The sequence below is a fragment of the Podarcis muralis genome, chromosome 13 (assembly GCF_964188315.1).
Source record: "Podarcis muralis chromosome 13, rPodMur119.hap1.1, whole genome shotgun sequence".
In the NCBI taxonomy this organism is placed as follows: domain Eukaryota; kingdom Metazoa; phylum Chordata; class Lepidosauria; order Squamata; family Lacertidae; genus Podarcis; species Podarcis muralis.
Window position 1 is genome coordinate 38,167,302 of NC_135667.1, and position 16,750 is coordinate 38,184,051.

At 46.9% G+C, this 16,750-nt stretch overlaps 1 protein-coding gene across 6 annotated transcripts in view; it reads right to left on the reverse strand.

Moving 5' to 3' along the window:
• Positions 1-16,750, reverse strand: part of SHANK1 (SH3 and multiple ankyrin repeat domains 1) — a 112,110-nt gene that overhangs the window by 42,884 nt on the left and 52,476 nt on the right. For 5 of the 6 annotated variants that reach the window (XR_013390450.1, XR_013390451.1, XM_077917429.1 and 2 more), the window contains 4 exons: positions 16,142-16,427; positions 13,161-13,327; positions 9,028-9,141; positions 4,687-4,762 (listed from right to left, as the gene is read on the reverse strand). Coding sequence is in view for 4 of the 6 variants with exons in the window: in XM_077917429.1 (XP_077773555.1) it covers positions 4,687-4,762; positions 9,028-9,141; positions 13,161-13,327; positions 16,142-16,427 (643 nt within the window). In the remaining 2 variants the exon portion in view is untranslated. The remainder of the gene's footprint in view (positions 1-4,686; positions 4,763-9,027; positions 9,142-13,160; positions 13,328-16,141; positions 16,428-16,750) is intronic. The other variant, XM_077917428.1, reaches the window with a different exon arrangement.

The following is a 16,750-nucleotide window of genomic DNA, read 5'->3' on the forward strand; positions in this document are numbered from 1 at the left end:
TCCCAGCTGCTGCCAACCTAGCAGTTCGAAAGCACGTCAAAGTGCAAGTAGATAAATAGGTACCGCTCTGGCGGGAAGGTAAACGGTGTTTCCGTGCGCTGCTCTGGTTTGCCAGAAGTGGCTTAGTCCTGCTGGCCACATGACTCGGAAGCTGTACGCCGGCTCCCTCGGCCAGTAAAGCGAGATGAGCGACGCAACCCCAGAGTCATCCGCGACTGGACCTAATGGTCAGGGGTCCCTTTACCTTTACCTTTTTAATTCAAAGATAGTACATTACTGTCTACATTACTGGGTTGATGTAAAGTCTGCTGAGATGATCTAAGCGAGTGTTTTGAGCATGGCAAAGCAGTAGTCTCTCTTTCTGAATATAAAATAAAATAAATGTTATCATGTCACATCATATAACAGGTTTGCTGGATCAGGCCACAGTAAAAAGGTAAAGGAGCCCTGGATGGTTAAGTCCAGTCAAAGGCGACTATGGGGTTGCAGCACTCATCTTGCTTTTAGGCCAAGGGAGCTGGCGTTTGTCCACAGACAGCTTTCCGGGTCACATGACCAGCATGACTAAACCGCTTCTGGCGCAACGGGACACCGTGACGGAAACCAGAGCGCACAGAAACACCGTTTACCTTCCTGCCACAGTGGTACCAATTTATCTACTTGCACTGGCGTGCTTTCGAACTGCTAAGTTGGCAGGAGTTGGGACAGAGCAACAGGAGCTCACCCCGTTGCAGGGATCTGAACCGCCAACCTTCTGATCGGCAAGCCCAAGAGTCTCCGTGGTTTAGACCACAGCTCCAACCACGTCAATCAAGTCAGTGGCCCACTTGATTTGCATCCTGACCAGATGCTTATAGTTACAGATAAACAGTGCTTTTTTCAGGGGGGGTCCTCAAGGGTACGCAGTATTGGCACCTCTTTTTGTTGTTGCTGTTGTTAAAAAGTGTGGCATTTACTGTAACAATTTAATGGTAAGTACGAGCACCCATTTTTCTAGGGGAAAAAGCACTGCAGATAAGTACTGGATTACTATTTGACTAGGGACGCGGGTGGTGCTGTGGGTTAAACCACAAAGCCTAGGACTTGCCGATCAGAAGGTCTGCGGTTCAAATCCCCGCGACGGGGTGAATTCCCGTTGCTCGGTCCCTGCTCCTGCCAACCTAGCAGTTCGAAAGCTTGTCAAAGTGCAAGTAGATAAATAGGTACTGCTCCGACGGGAAGGTAAACGGCGTTTCCGTGCACTGCTCTGGTTCGCCAGAAGCAGCCAATAAAGCGAGATGAGCGCCGCAACCCCAGAGTTGGTCACGACTGGACCTAATGGTCAGGGGTCCCTTTAGCTTTACCTTACTATTTGACTTGTGGCATGCAAAAGAAAAAAAGGAAAATCCTTTAGATTATTAGCTTCTGGGAAGTCTTTTGTTTTTTCCCTTCTCCAACCGTAAGGCATCTAGCCATAGAAATATGCTTTCTACCACTCCCACCGCTACTAGTACTACCACTAATAAAAATTATTATAACTTAAAAAGACATTGTTATCCATCATGGGAATACATGTATGCTACTCCTGGCTTTATAATGCATTCTTTCCATCCATATGGGGACTCAGCAGTTTCTTAGTAAATGTTATTCTTTTTGACAGGCATGCACACGTTACCCATAATCCAACATGTTTCAAGCCAAGGCAGGTAAAGCAAAATCAGCTTAACTGTCCAATGGGAATCAGGAAACAAAACCTTTAATCACAGTCACTTAGGGCTTGCTGCCTTGAATGAAGTGGATTCTCATCCACCTAAAGTCTGTGTCATAATAAATCTGATGGTCTTTAAAGCTAACCCTGTTTGGCTTTAGGGCCCCATTCACCTTGGCCAATCCTCCAGGGGCCAAGTAACAGCATTGGGTTGGGCCCAAAGGGGGTGCGGCTACCCCACAATTTCTCACATGCACACTAAACAGCCTGGATAGCTCAGTTGGAGTGAGGCGCTGGTAACGCCAAGGTTGCAGGTTCGAACCCTGCATGGGACAGCTGCAAATTCCTGCATTGCAGAGAGTTGGACTAGATGATCCTCAGGGTCCCTTCCAACAACAATACTATGAATCCATAGCAATCCTCAGGTGATTCATGAAGTAAGGGTCTTACTGCTATCTTTTTGCTAATTAAATTATCAATCTGATGAGCGGGGAGGAGGTAATTTCCATCCACATCAGTGTCCGGGGTTTCCACCTACCCCAGCTCTGTCTCTGCTTCATTTAGTTTTTCTTTTTGCTGCCATCACCAAAATTTGGGAGAGGGGCTTTGGGGCAGTGGTGGATCACAAGCCCCTGAACTGGGGGTTAGCAATCCCTGTTTTGAAGTGCCACAGTTCTCTTCATTGCTGCAGCAGACAAACATGATTGCCCCTTAAACTTGTGTGTAGAAAGCAGTCATAGAATCGTAGAATTGTGGAGTTGGAAGGGACCCCAAGGATCATCTAGTCCAACCCCAAGCAAGGCATGAATCTCAGCCAAAGCATCCATCACAGTTGGTCATCCAACCATCCAACCTTTGCTTAAAAACCCCAAGGGAAGGAGAGTCCACAACCTCCCATGGGAGACCATTCTACTGTCAAACAACTCCTTCTCATCTTCTTTGTCATGAGGTTCCCACTTTATCATATCCCACCTTTTGACTTGAAATCACCGCGAAGCCTTCAAAGACTCCTGACAGAACCACCAGGCTGCAAAGGATGAGACAACCATCCAATCCATTCTTATTACATGTACTAGTGTCCCTCCTGTGCGTTCCCTCTTTACTCTCAATAATTCAGACTCTTGAACGCTGTAAGCCAGTGATGGCTAAACTTGGCCCTCCAGCTGTTTTGGGACTACAGTTTCCATGATCCCTGACCACTGGTCCTGTTAGCTAGGGACGATGGGAGTTGTAGTCCCCAAACAGCTGGAGGGCCAAGTTTGGCCATCATTGCTGTAAGCAGTCAGCCAGAGTAAACCGAACGCATCACACCATGATGCCTGTTGAGCACATCGCTATGTGACTCAAGCAAATGCGCCAAGCCGCACGCTACAGAGGAACGTAATAAGCAGATCGATACCTGTTCCTTCTCAACTCCCAAACACAGTTATATACCAAGTATGAAGCAAATCCTATTCACAGAGCAACCCCATGCCCTATTACTCAGAAGTCCCACTGTGTTCAACAGGGCTTGCTCTCAGGTGACTGAGCACAGGTTGCAATCTCACTAAGCCTTCCTAGAAGAAGTTCTTCTTCTTCTTCTTCTTCTTCTTCTTCTTCTTCTTCTTCTTCTTCTTCTTCTTCTTCTTCTTCTCCTCCTTCTCCTTCTCCTTCTCCTTCTCCTTCTCCTTCTTCTTCGTGAGCTTCAGCAGTCTCAAGTTGCGGCTGTTCTAGAAGCCACAGAGGAAATACTAAAGACTCCCCCCCCCAATTTCACTGTGGGCTCCTGCAGATGACCTATTTATTGAGTGTTCATCTTGATTTGCTCTCACAAATCTTATATAGAAGTTAGATTATATCTGGTCTGTTTTGAGTACAGGTATTTGTTCTGATCTGTCTGCAGGATGTTTACGCACCTCTGTGAATCCCATGTTCATTTCACACTTTCCAATGCGTTTCCTTGCCACTCTCCTAGGCGGAAAAAGTCTGTTTCTTTTTCAAAGTGGAATTGTTGTGCTGGGGCGACAGAGTGCTTAAATCCACTTTAATTGCGTCAACCTAAATTTCCAGAGATGCTCTTGTCTGGAAGGGCCGGAAGCCCACAGAACAGAAAAATCACATGATATCCCTAATAAATATATCCAGTTGTCTTGAACTCATGGATACTTTTGCTTCCACAACACAAAGAGCAAGTTAAATTATTTTATGTTTCCAAAAGTTAAGGTTAGTTAATTAATAATCAGTAGCAACTTGTTAATTACTTATAATTCCCTCTTATAGCCACTGTCCGCAAAATTGCAAAAAAAGATTGCCCCTTCAATCGTTTTGAAATTAGCTTTTTTCTCTCGATTAGCATGAAATCCTTTGGTTTTTTTGCCCTATTTCTGACCCAACAGCCACATTTGCATGATCAAATCTTGGCTTAATAATCCAAGATATGCAAAAGCATATCCCTTGCTACCTCTCTTTACATGAGCAGTAAAACAAGCCAGGAAACATCAGTTACTCATAGCTCCCTGTTATGCAAAATCCCAAAGAAGACACGATTCAGATGCTGATTTTGAACTGCATCCTTGCTTGTTTGGAAGCTGTTCATCATATTTGTCTTGGCTTTCACATGATAGGAAGCTATGCTTAACTGTGACTTTCTGGTTTGTTTCACCACATGCGCAAAGAGGCAGCAAGGGGTTGTGTTCACAGGCAAGCTGCGCATGCATTTCATGGCTTACTGATTTGATGCTGCAAGCATAGACAGAGAGGCTGTCCTAGAATTTCACTCACAAAAATCAGAAAACTTCGCTGTTTGGACTGGAGGTAGTGTATGGGTTTTCATGAGTCTAAAGAACAACACACAGAAACTGATTATATTTGGATATGAGTAAGATGTCACCAGAAAGGGTGGCCTTTATGCCGTTAATCCACTTAAACTCTGTGCACCTTTGCACGGCCACATTTCAACACAATTCCACCTTGCGCACAACCACAGATTGCCTAACCTCTTGGGATCACCGTCCGCTCACCTGGGGGCATCGAAACTGTCGTAGGAGCCAACCGTGTAGTGCCTGAAGAGTCGCTTGGCTTTGTCACTGCGGCTCTCTGTAAAGCAAAGCAGAGAAGGCGTGGGGATTAGGGTTGCAGAAGGGCACTTGGTACACAGACAGCATCTTCCTTCTTAACTTTGGAACCTCCTGTCCTTCCTGCTGGTTCCTCTGGCAGCCAGTGAGTGGCAGCACAAGCTCAGCGCAGCTGGTGGCATGTCCAAAGGGGAGGGAGACAGTCAGAAAGGGGGAACTATTAGTGTGTCCACCATAGAGAAGAGGGGAAAGGAGCCAAAGGGAAGCTGACTGCATGCGTCCCTATTTTCCAGGGGCAGCCATTATTGTCTGGCATTTGTCCCTAGTAAAATACAGCCCCAATTTTTGCGTTTGGAGGCGACCGTGAGGTTGCCTTTTACAGTTGCCCTTAGCACACACATGTGCACATATGTACACATATGTCACACCTTGGTTTTCAAACAGTTTAGTTCTCAAAGCTTTTGGCTCCCGAACGCCGCAAACCCGGAAGCAACTGTTCCAGTTTGTGAACTATTTTTGGAAGCTGAATGTCCGACAGGGCTTCCGCGGCTTCCGATTGGCTGCAGGAGCTTCCAAACATTTGGTTTCTGAACATTTTGGAAGACAAATGGACTTCCAGAACGGATTCTGTACAACTTCCAAGGTACAACTGTATTGTAGTTAGTAGTAATAGAGCTTTGGATCTACAATGCCTGGTAGTCACTGGTGACAAGGACTACCATGCAGGCAAGTGAATGAGCTGATGGAGTGCTCCATCCCAGGGGCAGCCCGTTCCATTTTGCTGCCTGGCATTTGCCACACAACCTCCTGTGCTGCCCCCGCCAAAGGTTGTAGCCTCCAGGTTGCGGTGAGATCTCGTGAGAGCCCCACGGAACTGTGCAGAGGTCTCTGATGATGCTCCAAAAACCGGAAGCTAATGCAGATGCTTCTCCTTACATCTCTGGTTGTGGCAGAGGAGGTCTGCCATGGATTCTGCCTCCGGAGGTAGCTATCTCAGTCTGCCTTACGGATGGACCATTCCTCCTCTGCACCCATCATAGAAACCAAACAGGCAGCTACGGGAGGGAAACCCCCTACTTGAACCCTGCATACAAATGTATTGGGCTGCTGCAGGAAGGCTGGATCTCTCTGGCCCTCTTCTGCCATGCCCCAGCAAGGTAGTAAAAAACTGTGCAGGCTAGTTAGGTGTTTCCGGTCTTACTTACAAAATAAATGATGATGATGATGATGATGATGATAATAATAATAATAATAATAATAATAATAATAATAATAATAATAATACTTTATGACTGGTCCCAACACTGCAATTCTTTTGGCACCCGAGTAAAACCTTTGTATTTGCCTGGGCACTTTAAGTACAGGTGATTGCTGTTAGTCCGTTCTATTGCTTTAACTGCTTTAAAATGTGTTTGGTTTCCTCGGAAGGGGGTATTGCATTTTATCCAGGCATGACTAGTTTAGTCGCATCACTTCTACATACCCTTGCACCTATTTGGCTGAAGGGTGGTTCATATGTATAAATATACATTTGAACATAAATGTCCTTATTGACACCTTGCCAGCTCCCCGCCCTCTGCCACTCTAGAACTCTTTTGAGCAGGGAATTGCCTCTTCTTTCGAGTAATGATAAAGGCACCATCTAGTGCGCAGGCTGCTATTTCGCACATTGCAGCTGGTGAGGCTCATTTTGAACTGTTAGGCGTAGTAACAACATATTGTAGGACAATTCTGTCTGGGAGAATGCGCTTAAATCGCATTCATCAGATTTAGCCTGTGACTAGGTTAAATCTGTCTCAGTTGTCTATAAACAAAGAATGCCAGCCTACCAGTTCCCCTCGAGGCCCTGCCTAACTGCCTATCGAGATACTAAATATTGCCAGATGTGTTTTGAGTTGCAACCAGTGCTTTTTTCAAGGTGCTGGTACTCACCATGAAATTGCTAAAGTAAGTGCCACATGTTTAACATTTGAAAACAAAAAAGGTGCCAATGCTGCGTGCCCGTGAGTACCCCCCCCCCAGAAAAAAGCACTGATTGTAACTATTTTGTAGTGAGCACATACAGATCCAATGTGAGACTGAACTGTCTCATTAAATAATCTTGCGTTTACAAAAAGGGAACCAGTTGCAGCCAGTTTACCAATCCGGTTACTCACACCCCCTTCTTTAGAAGCCAATGTGGGCAGCTGATGGCAGCAAAAAACTAACACAGCCAGCCAGCAAAGTTTCCAACAATGTGCAACGTGTGTGTGTGTGTGTGTGTGTGCATGAAGGGTTGTGAGTATAGGAGCATCCGTTGTAAATGTGCTATGGTCTGATTCGCACATCATGTTAAACTGAAACATGACGTAGTGGAAATTGTGGCTGCTTTGCTCCTGCCTGATTGTTCTGCTGCTGATATAAGTCATGCCTTGGGCTTAGCATGTTGTCCAAACCTAGGTTCATGGTGAGACTAACCACAAGCTGTAACCAAGATTTGTCCCATGGGTTTGTCCAGGAGAGTTAATGGCTCAGATGACACGCTAAGTCAAACCATGGTTTAGTGCAGAAGCAGAACAACAGGGAAGGAGCAAAGCGGACACCATCTCATGTCCAGGAGCCCACATGCAGGGTCATGCTGTGAAAATTAGTCCACTGTCCCTGTATTTCGTTTTGAAAATGGGGAACAGCACGAGACAGGAAGAAAATATGGCCAGTTAAAAATTGTGTGGTGGTCTTCACTTCCTAGAGTTCGGTCACAGTTAAACTGCATGATGAACATGAATACCAGGCGTGAGGAAATTAGGGCCCTCCATGTGTTATTGGACTACAAGTTCCATCACCCACTGACCATTGGCCATACTGCCTGAGGCTGATGGGAGTTGGAGTTGAATAACACTCGAAGGGACACCCATGTTGTAAACAGTGATAGAAGATAGAAGGTGGAAAAGTCTCTAGCGGTGAAAATCTGGGGACAAGTGCGCGTGGAAGGAGCAGTACACTGTTGCTGCTGGTGATGGCGCTTCAATTCCATGCTTTAAAATAATAATAAAAAAACCCTCAAATTTTGAAAATAAAATCTGTGCTGGAGGAGGCGGGGGCAGAATTTAAACCGAAGACTGTTGCCTACTCTACTTTCATTTTGGCTGTCCCTCCATTTTCTGGCTTCTTCCATCCGTATGGGTTTCACATGCAACTGGGGAGGACATGTAATGTCAAAAGGGGGCCAACGTGTTCTTCCTTGAAATATATGGAAATGTCATCATCCCATAGTGATTAATGCTAAAAGCTAAAAAGGTGTAGGGATAGAAGATGAAAAGGGGTGATAAAGCCCCTATTGAGGACAGCCAAATTACCTCACAACAATTTAATAGCATTCTTCCACAGGGGCATGGTGTGGGGGGCTTTTTGTGGGGGAAATGACCCTAAAGCAAGCAAAGATAGCTCCCTGTACCTGCCACAGTGACAAAACTCATTTTCGAAACATGGAAGAGGAGGGGAGGAGGAAGCCTTAGCTACTGGATGTTAAATGCATGGGTTGTAGTCACATTTTTACCCACTGAAATCAAATTTTAGCCATTGGAATTAACGGACCTAAGTTAGCCACAACCATTACTTTCAACATGTCTACTCTGAGTAAAAGTTACTTGACTACAACCCTATGTCTCCTTCTGCGCAGCGCAAACGTCCCCCACCCCCCCAAAAGTGCTGAAAGTGTCTCCCCACTTTCGAAGTCGTCAAGTAGGGCTGATAAGGTAGAGAGGCAATTTTGGCCAAGCACAAGCTATGTGGGTGCCCAGCCAGCCAGCCTGTCAGACATGCCTTGTTTCAATAATAATAATAATAATAATAATAATAATAATAATAATAATAATAATTTATTATTTATACCCCGCCCATCTGGCTGGGTTTCCCCAGCCACTCTGGGCGGCTTCCAACAAAACACTAAATATTCCTTCCCTTTCCATTCTCCCTAGTCTTCTGCTTTTCTTCCCCCCAACAGCCAGTCAGCATTCTGTGCCCAAACAGCGTGCTCAGTCCTCACTAAGCTGCTTTGAGATTTCCCCCTTACTTGGGGGTTCCTCTCCCCTAAAACCGTTTTTTGGGGTTTTTTTGCACTTCTACAAAGCTTGGGCTTCCCCCAAGACTGCTGATAACTCCCTCTTATATATGGATGGTGCTATTTTGGCTACATAAGTGTGTGTGTGTGTGTGTGTGTGTGTGTGTAGATCTAGATCTATATGTACTTGTGTGTGTGTATATATATATAGGAGAGAAAGGGGCCAGAGGGCAGTTTGGAGCACCTACCTTGCTTCCCTTCCTGTGATTTATTGGGTACTTCCTCCACGCAGTCCGATGGGAACCAGCCCACACGGCCCTTTACCTGTCCCTCCCAGAAGCCTCCTTCCCCAACACTCAGCACTGAAAAGGAGAAGGGCACTGTTAGGGGCGCGAACACGCTTTGGACGAAGGTGGCCAGCCGTTCACCATTTTGTTACTTATTCAGAGCCGCTGTGGCACAGGGGCCAAACCTGACCTAACAGAGACCTGGTTAGAGTAGCAAACTGAATCCAATTAGCCGTCATCGTTAAAAGCCTTGCCTCTCCCCCCCCTTTTTTTTGAAGGTGTGCTCTCCGAGCATTCTCAGATACTCCCTGCATCTGAGGATCCTGCTAACATGATTTTAAGCTGATAAATGAGTAAGTGTTGGGTCCTTCTGTGTGGGACTTGCTTTTTGTTGTTGTTTCTAGCCCCCAGCATATAAAAGCAGCACGGCTGGGCCACCTGTGGCTCTCCAGATTTCACTGGACTACAACTCCCATCGTCCCTGCCCACTGACCATGTTGGCTTGGGCTGATGGGAGTTGGGAGTCCAACAACACCTGGAGGGCTGTGGAAGGCGCACCATTGTTCTGCAGGTTTTTTCTCCAGACAATGTTGTGATCCATCACCTTTCGTTTTACATCTTCTGCTTTAAAATACAAGCTTCTAGAGCATTGGAGGGGAGGCGGGAATGTTGTTTAAAAGCATGTACAGTGGTACCTCGGGTTACATACGCTTCAGGTTACGGATGCCGCTAACCCAGAAATAGTGCTTCAGATTAAGAACTTTGCTTCAGGATAAGAACAGAAATCATGCTCCGGCGGCGCAGGGGCAGCAGGAGGCCCCATTAGCCAAAGTGGTGCTTCAGGTTAAGAACAGTTTCAGGTTAAGAATGGACCTCCAGAACAAATTAAGTACTTAACCCGAGGTACCACTGTATTAGAACCCTCACATATTCCTTGGGATGCTGGAAAGAAATCTAAATGCATATTCTGGAACAGTGATTACTTAACTGTGCTCCACAGTCCAGCAGTACATACTCTCCAATATCTTGACTCCCAAAACCATGATGCACGTCTTCCTAGCCATGCTCCTGTGCAAGTCACGTGACCTGCACGAGACCACAGAGTCCAAAAGATGTGAATTTTGCGGCCTATGCTCTCGCAGAAGAGCAAAATGCAGCCCTGAAAATGTGCTGGGTGTGTGCGCTCGAGAGAGCTTGGCATGAAATCAGACGACATCACAGCACCCAAAAATGGGCACTAGTCTCCGTTTTTTCCAAGACACTTTTTTCCACCAGGCCCAGCATTGGAAGGAGACATCCCTAGGGAGCTGGGAAAGGAATAGCGTTGCTGACTAGAATGCTTTTCTGGGGCTTCAATGAACACCAGTTGTCCACCATTGTCAACGCTCCCAAAGCCCTAAAAAAAATCCTTAGTATGCTGTGTTGAAAGCTTTTGATGTAGAGGAACATTCAAAAATTATGTTCTCCATCTGCACTCTGAAGTGATATAGTCCATGTCCATTGTACCATTCCCAGAATCAGTGGCGTAGTGTGGGGGGTGCAGGGGGGGCCAGCCGCACCGGGCGCAACATCTGGGGTTAGGGCAAATCCACGGGTTAGGGGGCGCAAATTACTTGCCTTGCCCCAGGTGCTGACAACCCACGCTACGCCGCTGCCCAGAATTCTGCATCCTCAAGCCTACTTAACTCTGTAGCTTGTGTAGACCAGGCCTTCAGTAAAACCTAGTCCCTTATCTTGGGTCTCCCTCTCCCCTAGTAATTTGCTTACTGCACAGTGTATTGAGATCTTCTAATTCCTTTGGAGATTGCTAAATACTGCTTGGCTGGTTTTTTTGCAGCATTTTTGAAAGCCAGAATATCAACACCTTCAGTATCAAATATATATCGATAAGCATCTGTCCAAGTACCATGGACCTCATCTAGTTTGTGATCCTATAGCCGCTTACTTGGAAATGAGCTCCATTAAACTCAGTATAGGTTTGCTCTGAAAGTCTTTGTAAAAAGGTTTAGCTGACCAGCCTTCCACTGAGCTGTGCAATCTGCAGCAGTTAGACCACTGAACTCCTATTTGTGAGTCCTCTGAAATCACTTGCAGACCTCCATTTTGTTCCGTACTATTTAGGAGATGTCGCACCATTCATTTAAGGTCCTATGACAGCATTTCTTGTACTGACAGCATTTTTGCAGTCTTGTTTCACAGCATTTCTTGTATTTGTAAATTGAGCAACAGCACAATTATAAATCTTGTATAGGTTTCACTGGCTGTTGCCTGTAGAATCAATCACCAGTTCTATAGGGCATGTTCTTGGGGGCAGAGGTTTGTGCTGGTTCACAATTGCTCCCCCCCCCCCCATTCTTACTTTTAGCCCTGCTTTGTACAACTGCACGGGAGTGCAGAAGGAAGTTTCTTATTTGTAAGCCTGTGAAGTGACTGGTCTTCCCTCCAACGTGGGGGCAGTAAAAGAATGTTGCCGTCCTCAAAGAAGAAGCTAAGCAGAACCGTGGTCTGTGATACAACATAGTTTAAGAATCACTGTTCTAAAATATCACAGCCCCATTGAACACAGTGGGTGCACTTTTAACTTCATGGCTCTATCTTCAGTAGGGGAAATATCATAGCTCTCAATGACAGCACATGTTTTGTATTTGGGGTTTGATTCCCAGCATTTCTAGTTAAAAGGATCTGGTAGTAGGTGATGGAAACAACATTTGCCTGTGAACCTGCAGAGGCGCCGCCAGCCTGTGGAGACATAGAGCGGCAACACCAGTCCTATGCAGAACAGACTCACTGAAGTTAATGGACACGACTTAGTTTCATTAATTCCAATGGGTTGACTCTGAATAGGACTTAGTTGAATACCGCCTAGTATTGGGCTAGATGGATAAATGTTCCAAAGCTTATCTAAGGAGACTTCCTATGTTCCGACAGAATATAACACGTCTCTTATTTCAGGTACCACAGTTCAAAAATAATCCCTGCTTCACAAAATTCTGATCTGGCCACCTTTCTCTGGACACAGACACACACTTAAGACAACGGGCCACTCATGTGTGGCTGACAGATGCACACCAAGACATTCTAGACACCAACTAAAGACCACACACGCACACACAAACAAACAAACAAACACAAGCCAAGCCTCACAGTTTCCCTGATTCTCAGCTACAGCTGTATCAGCCAAACGCAAGATTCTGAAAGTGCAAGGTAGGGGGCAACCTCCCTATACAGTCATACCTTGGTTCTTGAACGCCTTAGTACTCGTACGTTTTGGCTCCCGAGCACCGAAAACCCAGAAGTAAGTGTCCTGGTTTTCGAATGTTTTTCAGAAGCCAAACGTCTGGCGCGGCTTCCGCTTGAGTGCAAGAAGCGCCTTGGTTTTTGAATGGTTTTGGGAGTCGAATGGACTCCCGGAATGGATTAAGTTCGAGAACCAAGGTTCCACTGTATTCAGAGAGAGGGCTCAAGTTCCTTCCTGACTAAGGGACCCATCAAACCCTACCATCTGGGTATAAATTGTTGTTTCTCCCTGCTCCCACTGAGTGTAAAATCTGGGTTTCTTCACTCCTGCTGAGAAAACTGTGTGGGCACATGTTGGGGGAAGTACAGAGCAACTCCATGCTTTTAAATTGGGTCCTTAAAAAAACCCCAAACACTCTATGGAGTCCTCATCTACCCCGCATGTAACATGTCTTCCATTTCCCATAGATCCAGATCAGCCTTCCTCAACCAGATGCTGCCAGATGTTGCTGAACAGCAACTTCCATCAGCTCCAGTGATCATGGGATGGTGAGAGTTCCAGTCCAAAACATTTCCAGGGCACCAGACTGGGAATGGCTGGTCCTGAAGATTCACTCCCTGGCATCAATGGAAGGGATGGGTAGGACTATGATTATAATTTCTCTCTTTCTCTCTCTTTAGGAAGCCCAACTGTTCTGCTTCTTCGGGTTTTGTGTGTGTGTGTGTGTGAGGCTGGCTACGACAAAGTTAAAGAACACCCATGCTAAGCCCTTTGGTCTCTCCCCAAGAACCCAGGCGCCGTGGGGCTCAGAGAGATTCCCTAGGCAATCCAAGGGTGTGCGCAGAGATCAACGTACCCTTGATCTTCTCGCCCTTGCTGATGGAGAGCTCACCCTCGGCCTGGACCTGGTAGGGTTTCACAGCCATGAACGTGCGACCAGGCACAGCCGAATAGAGTTTCCGCTTCACTCCCCGGCTACTCAGCGTGCTTCCCCCAGCAGACTCCTTCTGGTAGCCACTGGAGCTGCCGAGAGAGAGAGAGAGAGAGATCAAGATTTAGGCAAGTATGGGCCTTCTGGCCCAAAGATGGAAAGTACAAGACATACCAACTATTCAGGAGTGGCAGGCAAAGTTGACAGAATATGCAGAACTTGCCAAACCGTCAGGGAGGATCCGGGACCAGGGAGATCAAAGATACCAAAATAACTGGAGTAAATTTATTGAATATTTAAAGAAGAATTGCAAAGAGGTCAAGACACTAGCAGGATTGACATAATACCTCCAATGTATAATAGTACTAATATGAGAATGATGTGTGTGATGGAAAGAGGATAAATATACCAGTTGTGGGGAGGGAGGGGGGTTGCGACTCGGCAGAGTCAAAGGGAATGTATGGTGCTATTACAATTTGTTGGGAAAGAATATGTAAGGAAAACAATAAAAATTCACTTGGAAAAAAGATTTAGGCAAGTATGATCCGATCGAGTCCTGAACCTGACCTGCATCTTTCTCCTCTCGCTACCCTACAGAGAGGCCTCTTGCAAACACTCTGATTTTCCTCGTTAGCTTGGAGGGCCAGCTATGCACTAAGTTAAAATGCATGTGTTCACTTCAATCTTTCTGTCATTATTATCATCAACATCACTGTCATTGTCACCATCCTTGAACATTACAGCAGCAGGGTTCCCCGTTCAGGATTCAGACTGCAGCATACAGGGAAAGGGCTTCATGACCCTTCCTCCCTGCACCATGATCTCAACAAAAGTTTCCTCCCAAAGCTGTTACCCGCCCAGGACGGAAGCTGCTACGTCTTGGGCAATTAGCAGCCGGGGGTGGGGTGGGGTGGATTTTCATTAGGACTCCTGCAAACTCCTCATCCAACCCTTTATGACACATTCCTGGTTGCCTCTTGCTATTCTTTTTGGAATACGTAAATTTAATGCACATTTAATGCGGCAGAAGTGTGGCCTGCGATAAAATGTTGCAGCGCAGAGTGTTCTTGTTCAGGATCCCAGTCAGCCAGCTCGGCCTTCTTTCAGGAGACTCCATTCCATTCCTCCTCCCCATCCTGATCTTCTGGTTCCCCCAACAACACCTATGCCTCCAGACTGCATAGTCCAAATTGGACTATTTTTGGATAACCCCTCGGTGCTGTTTTGCCTACATAAGGATCCACACTCAGAGAATGGATTTACTCTTATTCCTCCGGTCTTTTTTCTCCAGTGGGGCTAATAGCACAAAAAAGATTTGTGGTCTTGATTGGGGGAGCAGTGCAGAAATGAGGGGTGGGAGCCGGGGATTTAAACACCTCCACCTGCCCCCCATGCTGCTGCTCTGGTAAAGATTGAAGGCTATCCCTCTGGCTACTTTTAAGGTGTTGTGTTTGGCTTTTTAAAAAACACACACACAAAAAACTGAGAAATTTTGATCCCCCACTTCATATCCATTTCAGCCCTAAGCCGCTCTTTTTCCCAAGAGGAGACAGATCTCATTCCATCTCAAGGGAGTGTTGGGTGCAGAGGAATGGTGGGAAGAACCAGCTGGGGGACCCCCCAAGTGAAGAAGGCTTAGAGCCGGGGTGTTGGTGGTGGGACGACGACGAGTGGTCAGAGGGAGAAGACTGGGAAGAGGAGGTGTTGGAAGCTGAAGAGGTAACTGTGCTCAGTGCGCTGAGAAAGTCTGTGGCAGAGAGAAATCCAGAATCAGAGGCAGAAGCTAAAGCAGGAGACCAGGGAGGCCAAGAGGCAGGTATGGGTCAGGTTTGCGAAGAGGCCCATGTATCTCCTGCTGTGACAAGCTCCCCTCCCTCCTGGTCTCCCAGAATCAGGAGAGGCATGAAGAGGGAGAAGCAAAGGCAGGCCTGCAGGTGCAGTCTCTGATTGCTTGGAAAATGCCTTGGAGAGGTGGAGACATAGCTGGCTATGGGGAGGCGGGAAACTTTAGTCTCAGCAACTGCTTCATGGGAGAAGACTTGAGATTAGGTCTGACATTCCTGTGCTGATCTTGCCTTGCTAATAAACAGCAAACTCCAATTTGCTCGGGTGATTTACTGCTGGCTCGCTCCTGTCGGGTGTTCCTGAACCTGTCCGATCCTGGCAGCTGTGCCATCGGGGAAGGACTTGGGGACAGATGTCCAGGGCCCAAGCAGCAGGATGTGCAGGAAGCAGCCGGGTTCCCCCAGCAAGCAGCAGACTGGCTTGCCACATTTTGAAATACACATTATCATATAAAGAGCCCCCAGTAAGACCATTAAGTCCAGGGTCTAAAATTATCCTGCTGCATCACTGGATCCCAGCCCCTTTCAAAGGGGAACCAGATATTCAGCCCCCTCCCCCTACTCTAGAGTACCATTGTGGCATTCTGGAGGTCTTCCCTTGGCATGACAAAGCCCCTGGATGCCCGCCACACCATTCATTATGAGGCACCAAGTGTTTTCTCCCTTGAAAAGTACATAGAGCTGAAGCTGGAGGAAGTAATGAATTTTCCCATTTTCTCTTATCAACTATATGTGCTTTTTCCAAGACCGAGATTGGCACCTGAGCATCTCAAGAGAAAGCGAAGAAACCAAGAAGACAGGGGGAAAGGGGAGCAATTTAGGTGACTGAGGAATGCAGAATAGTTGGGTGAAAGAATAGGTGCCAAAGGAATTGGGGGAGAGAGAGGGCAAGTGTGTGTGTGCATGGACAAGCACATACACAAGAACCAGTGAAACAAATCCTCTTGAAATTGCAAAAGAAATCCACTGTAATTTTCATCAAATCACAAATCACATCTGTCTCTATCGGCTTATCTCAGATCACTGAAGCCTGGAGCCTCACATATGAAGCCCCAAGCCTACCTGGGTCGACCTCGCTGCTTCTTAGCCTCGTCTGTGTGGCGCCCGCGTGACGGAGAGCGGCTGCGAGCGCCACGGGGACTGCTGGAGCTGCGCAGGGTTCCCGTGGTGATCTTCTGGCTCTGCACAGCCACAGTGGCAGACGGAGTGGACGGCGGGGCATAAAGCATCCAGTCTGGGAGGTTCATGCTGGTGTCGCTGTTGGCTCGCAGCAAAGTGTGTGGCACCGCCAGGCTCTGGGAGCCGTCCCGACGCCGGCTGACGTATTGTGGGGTCTCCTGGAAAGGGACTGAAAGGGACGGAGATGTCAGAGGACAGATTTGAATCAGGAAAGCTGGGGAGGAGAACATCATGGGGATTTGTACCCTGCAACCAAAAGCCTTAACAGGTTGTGAGTACAGCTGGTGCAGACCTGTGTGTTATGCTGCAATTTCTTGTGGGAGGCTAGCATAGTTAAATGTTCAGGTGGTGTTGCTGGTCATGCCGTTTAGCTTCTCGGGACTCTCACCTTACTTTTTTTTGGGGGGGGAACATGGTTCTAGGTCATATGGTCGCACGGATGTGCTTGAAAACATGTGGGAAATGCCTGTTGGAAACCCAGAAGCCTATGGG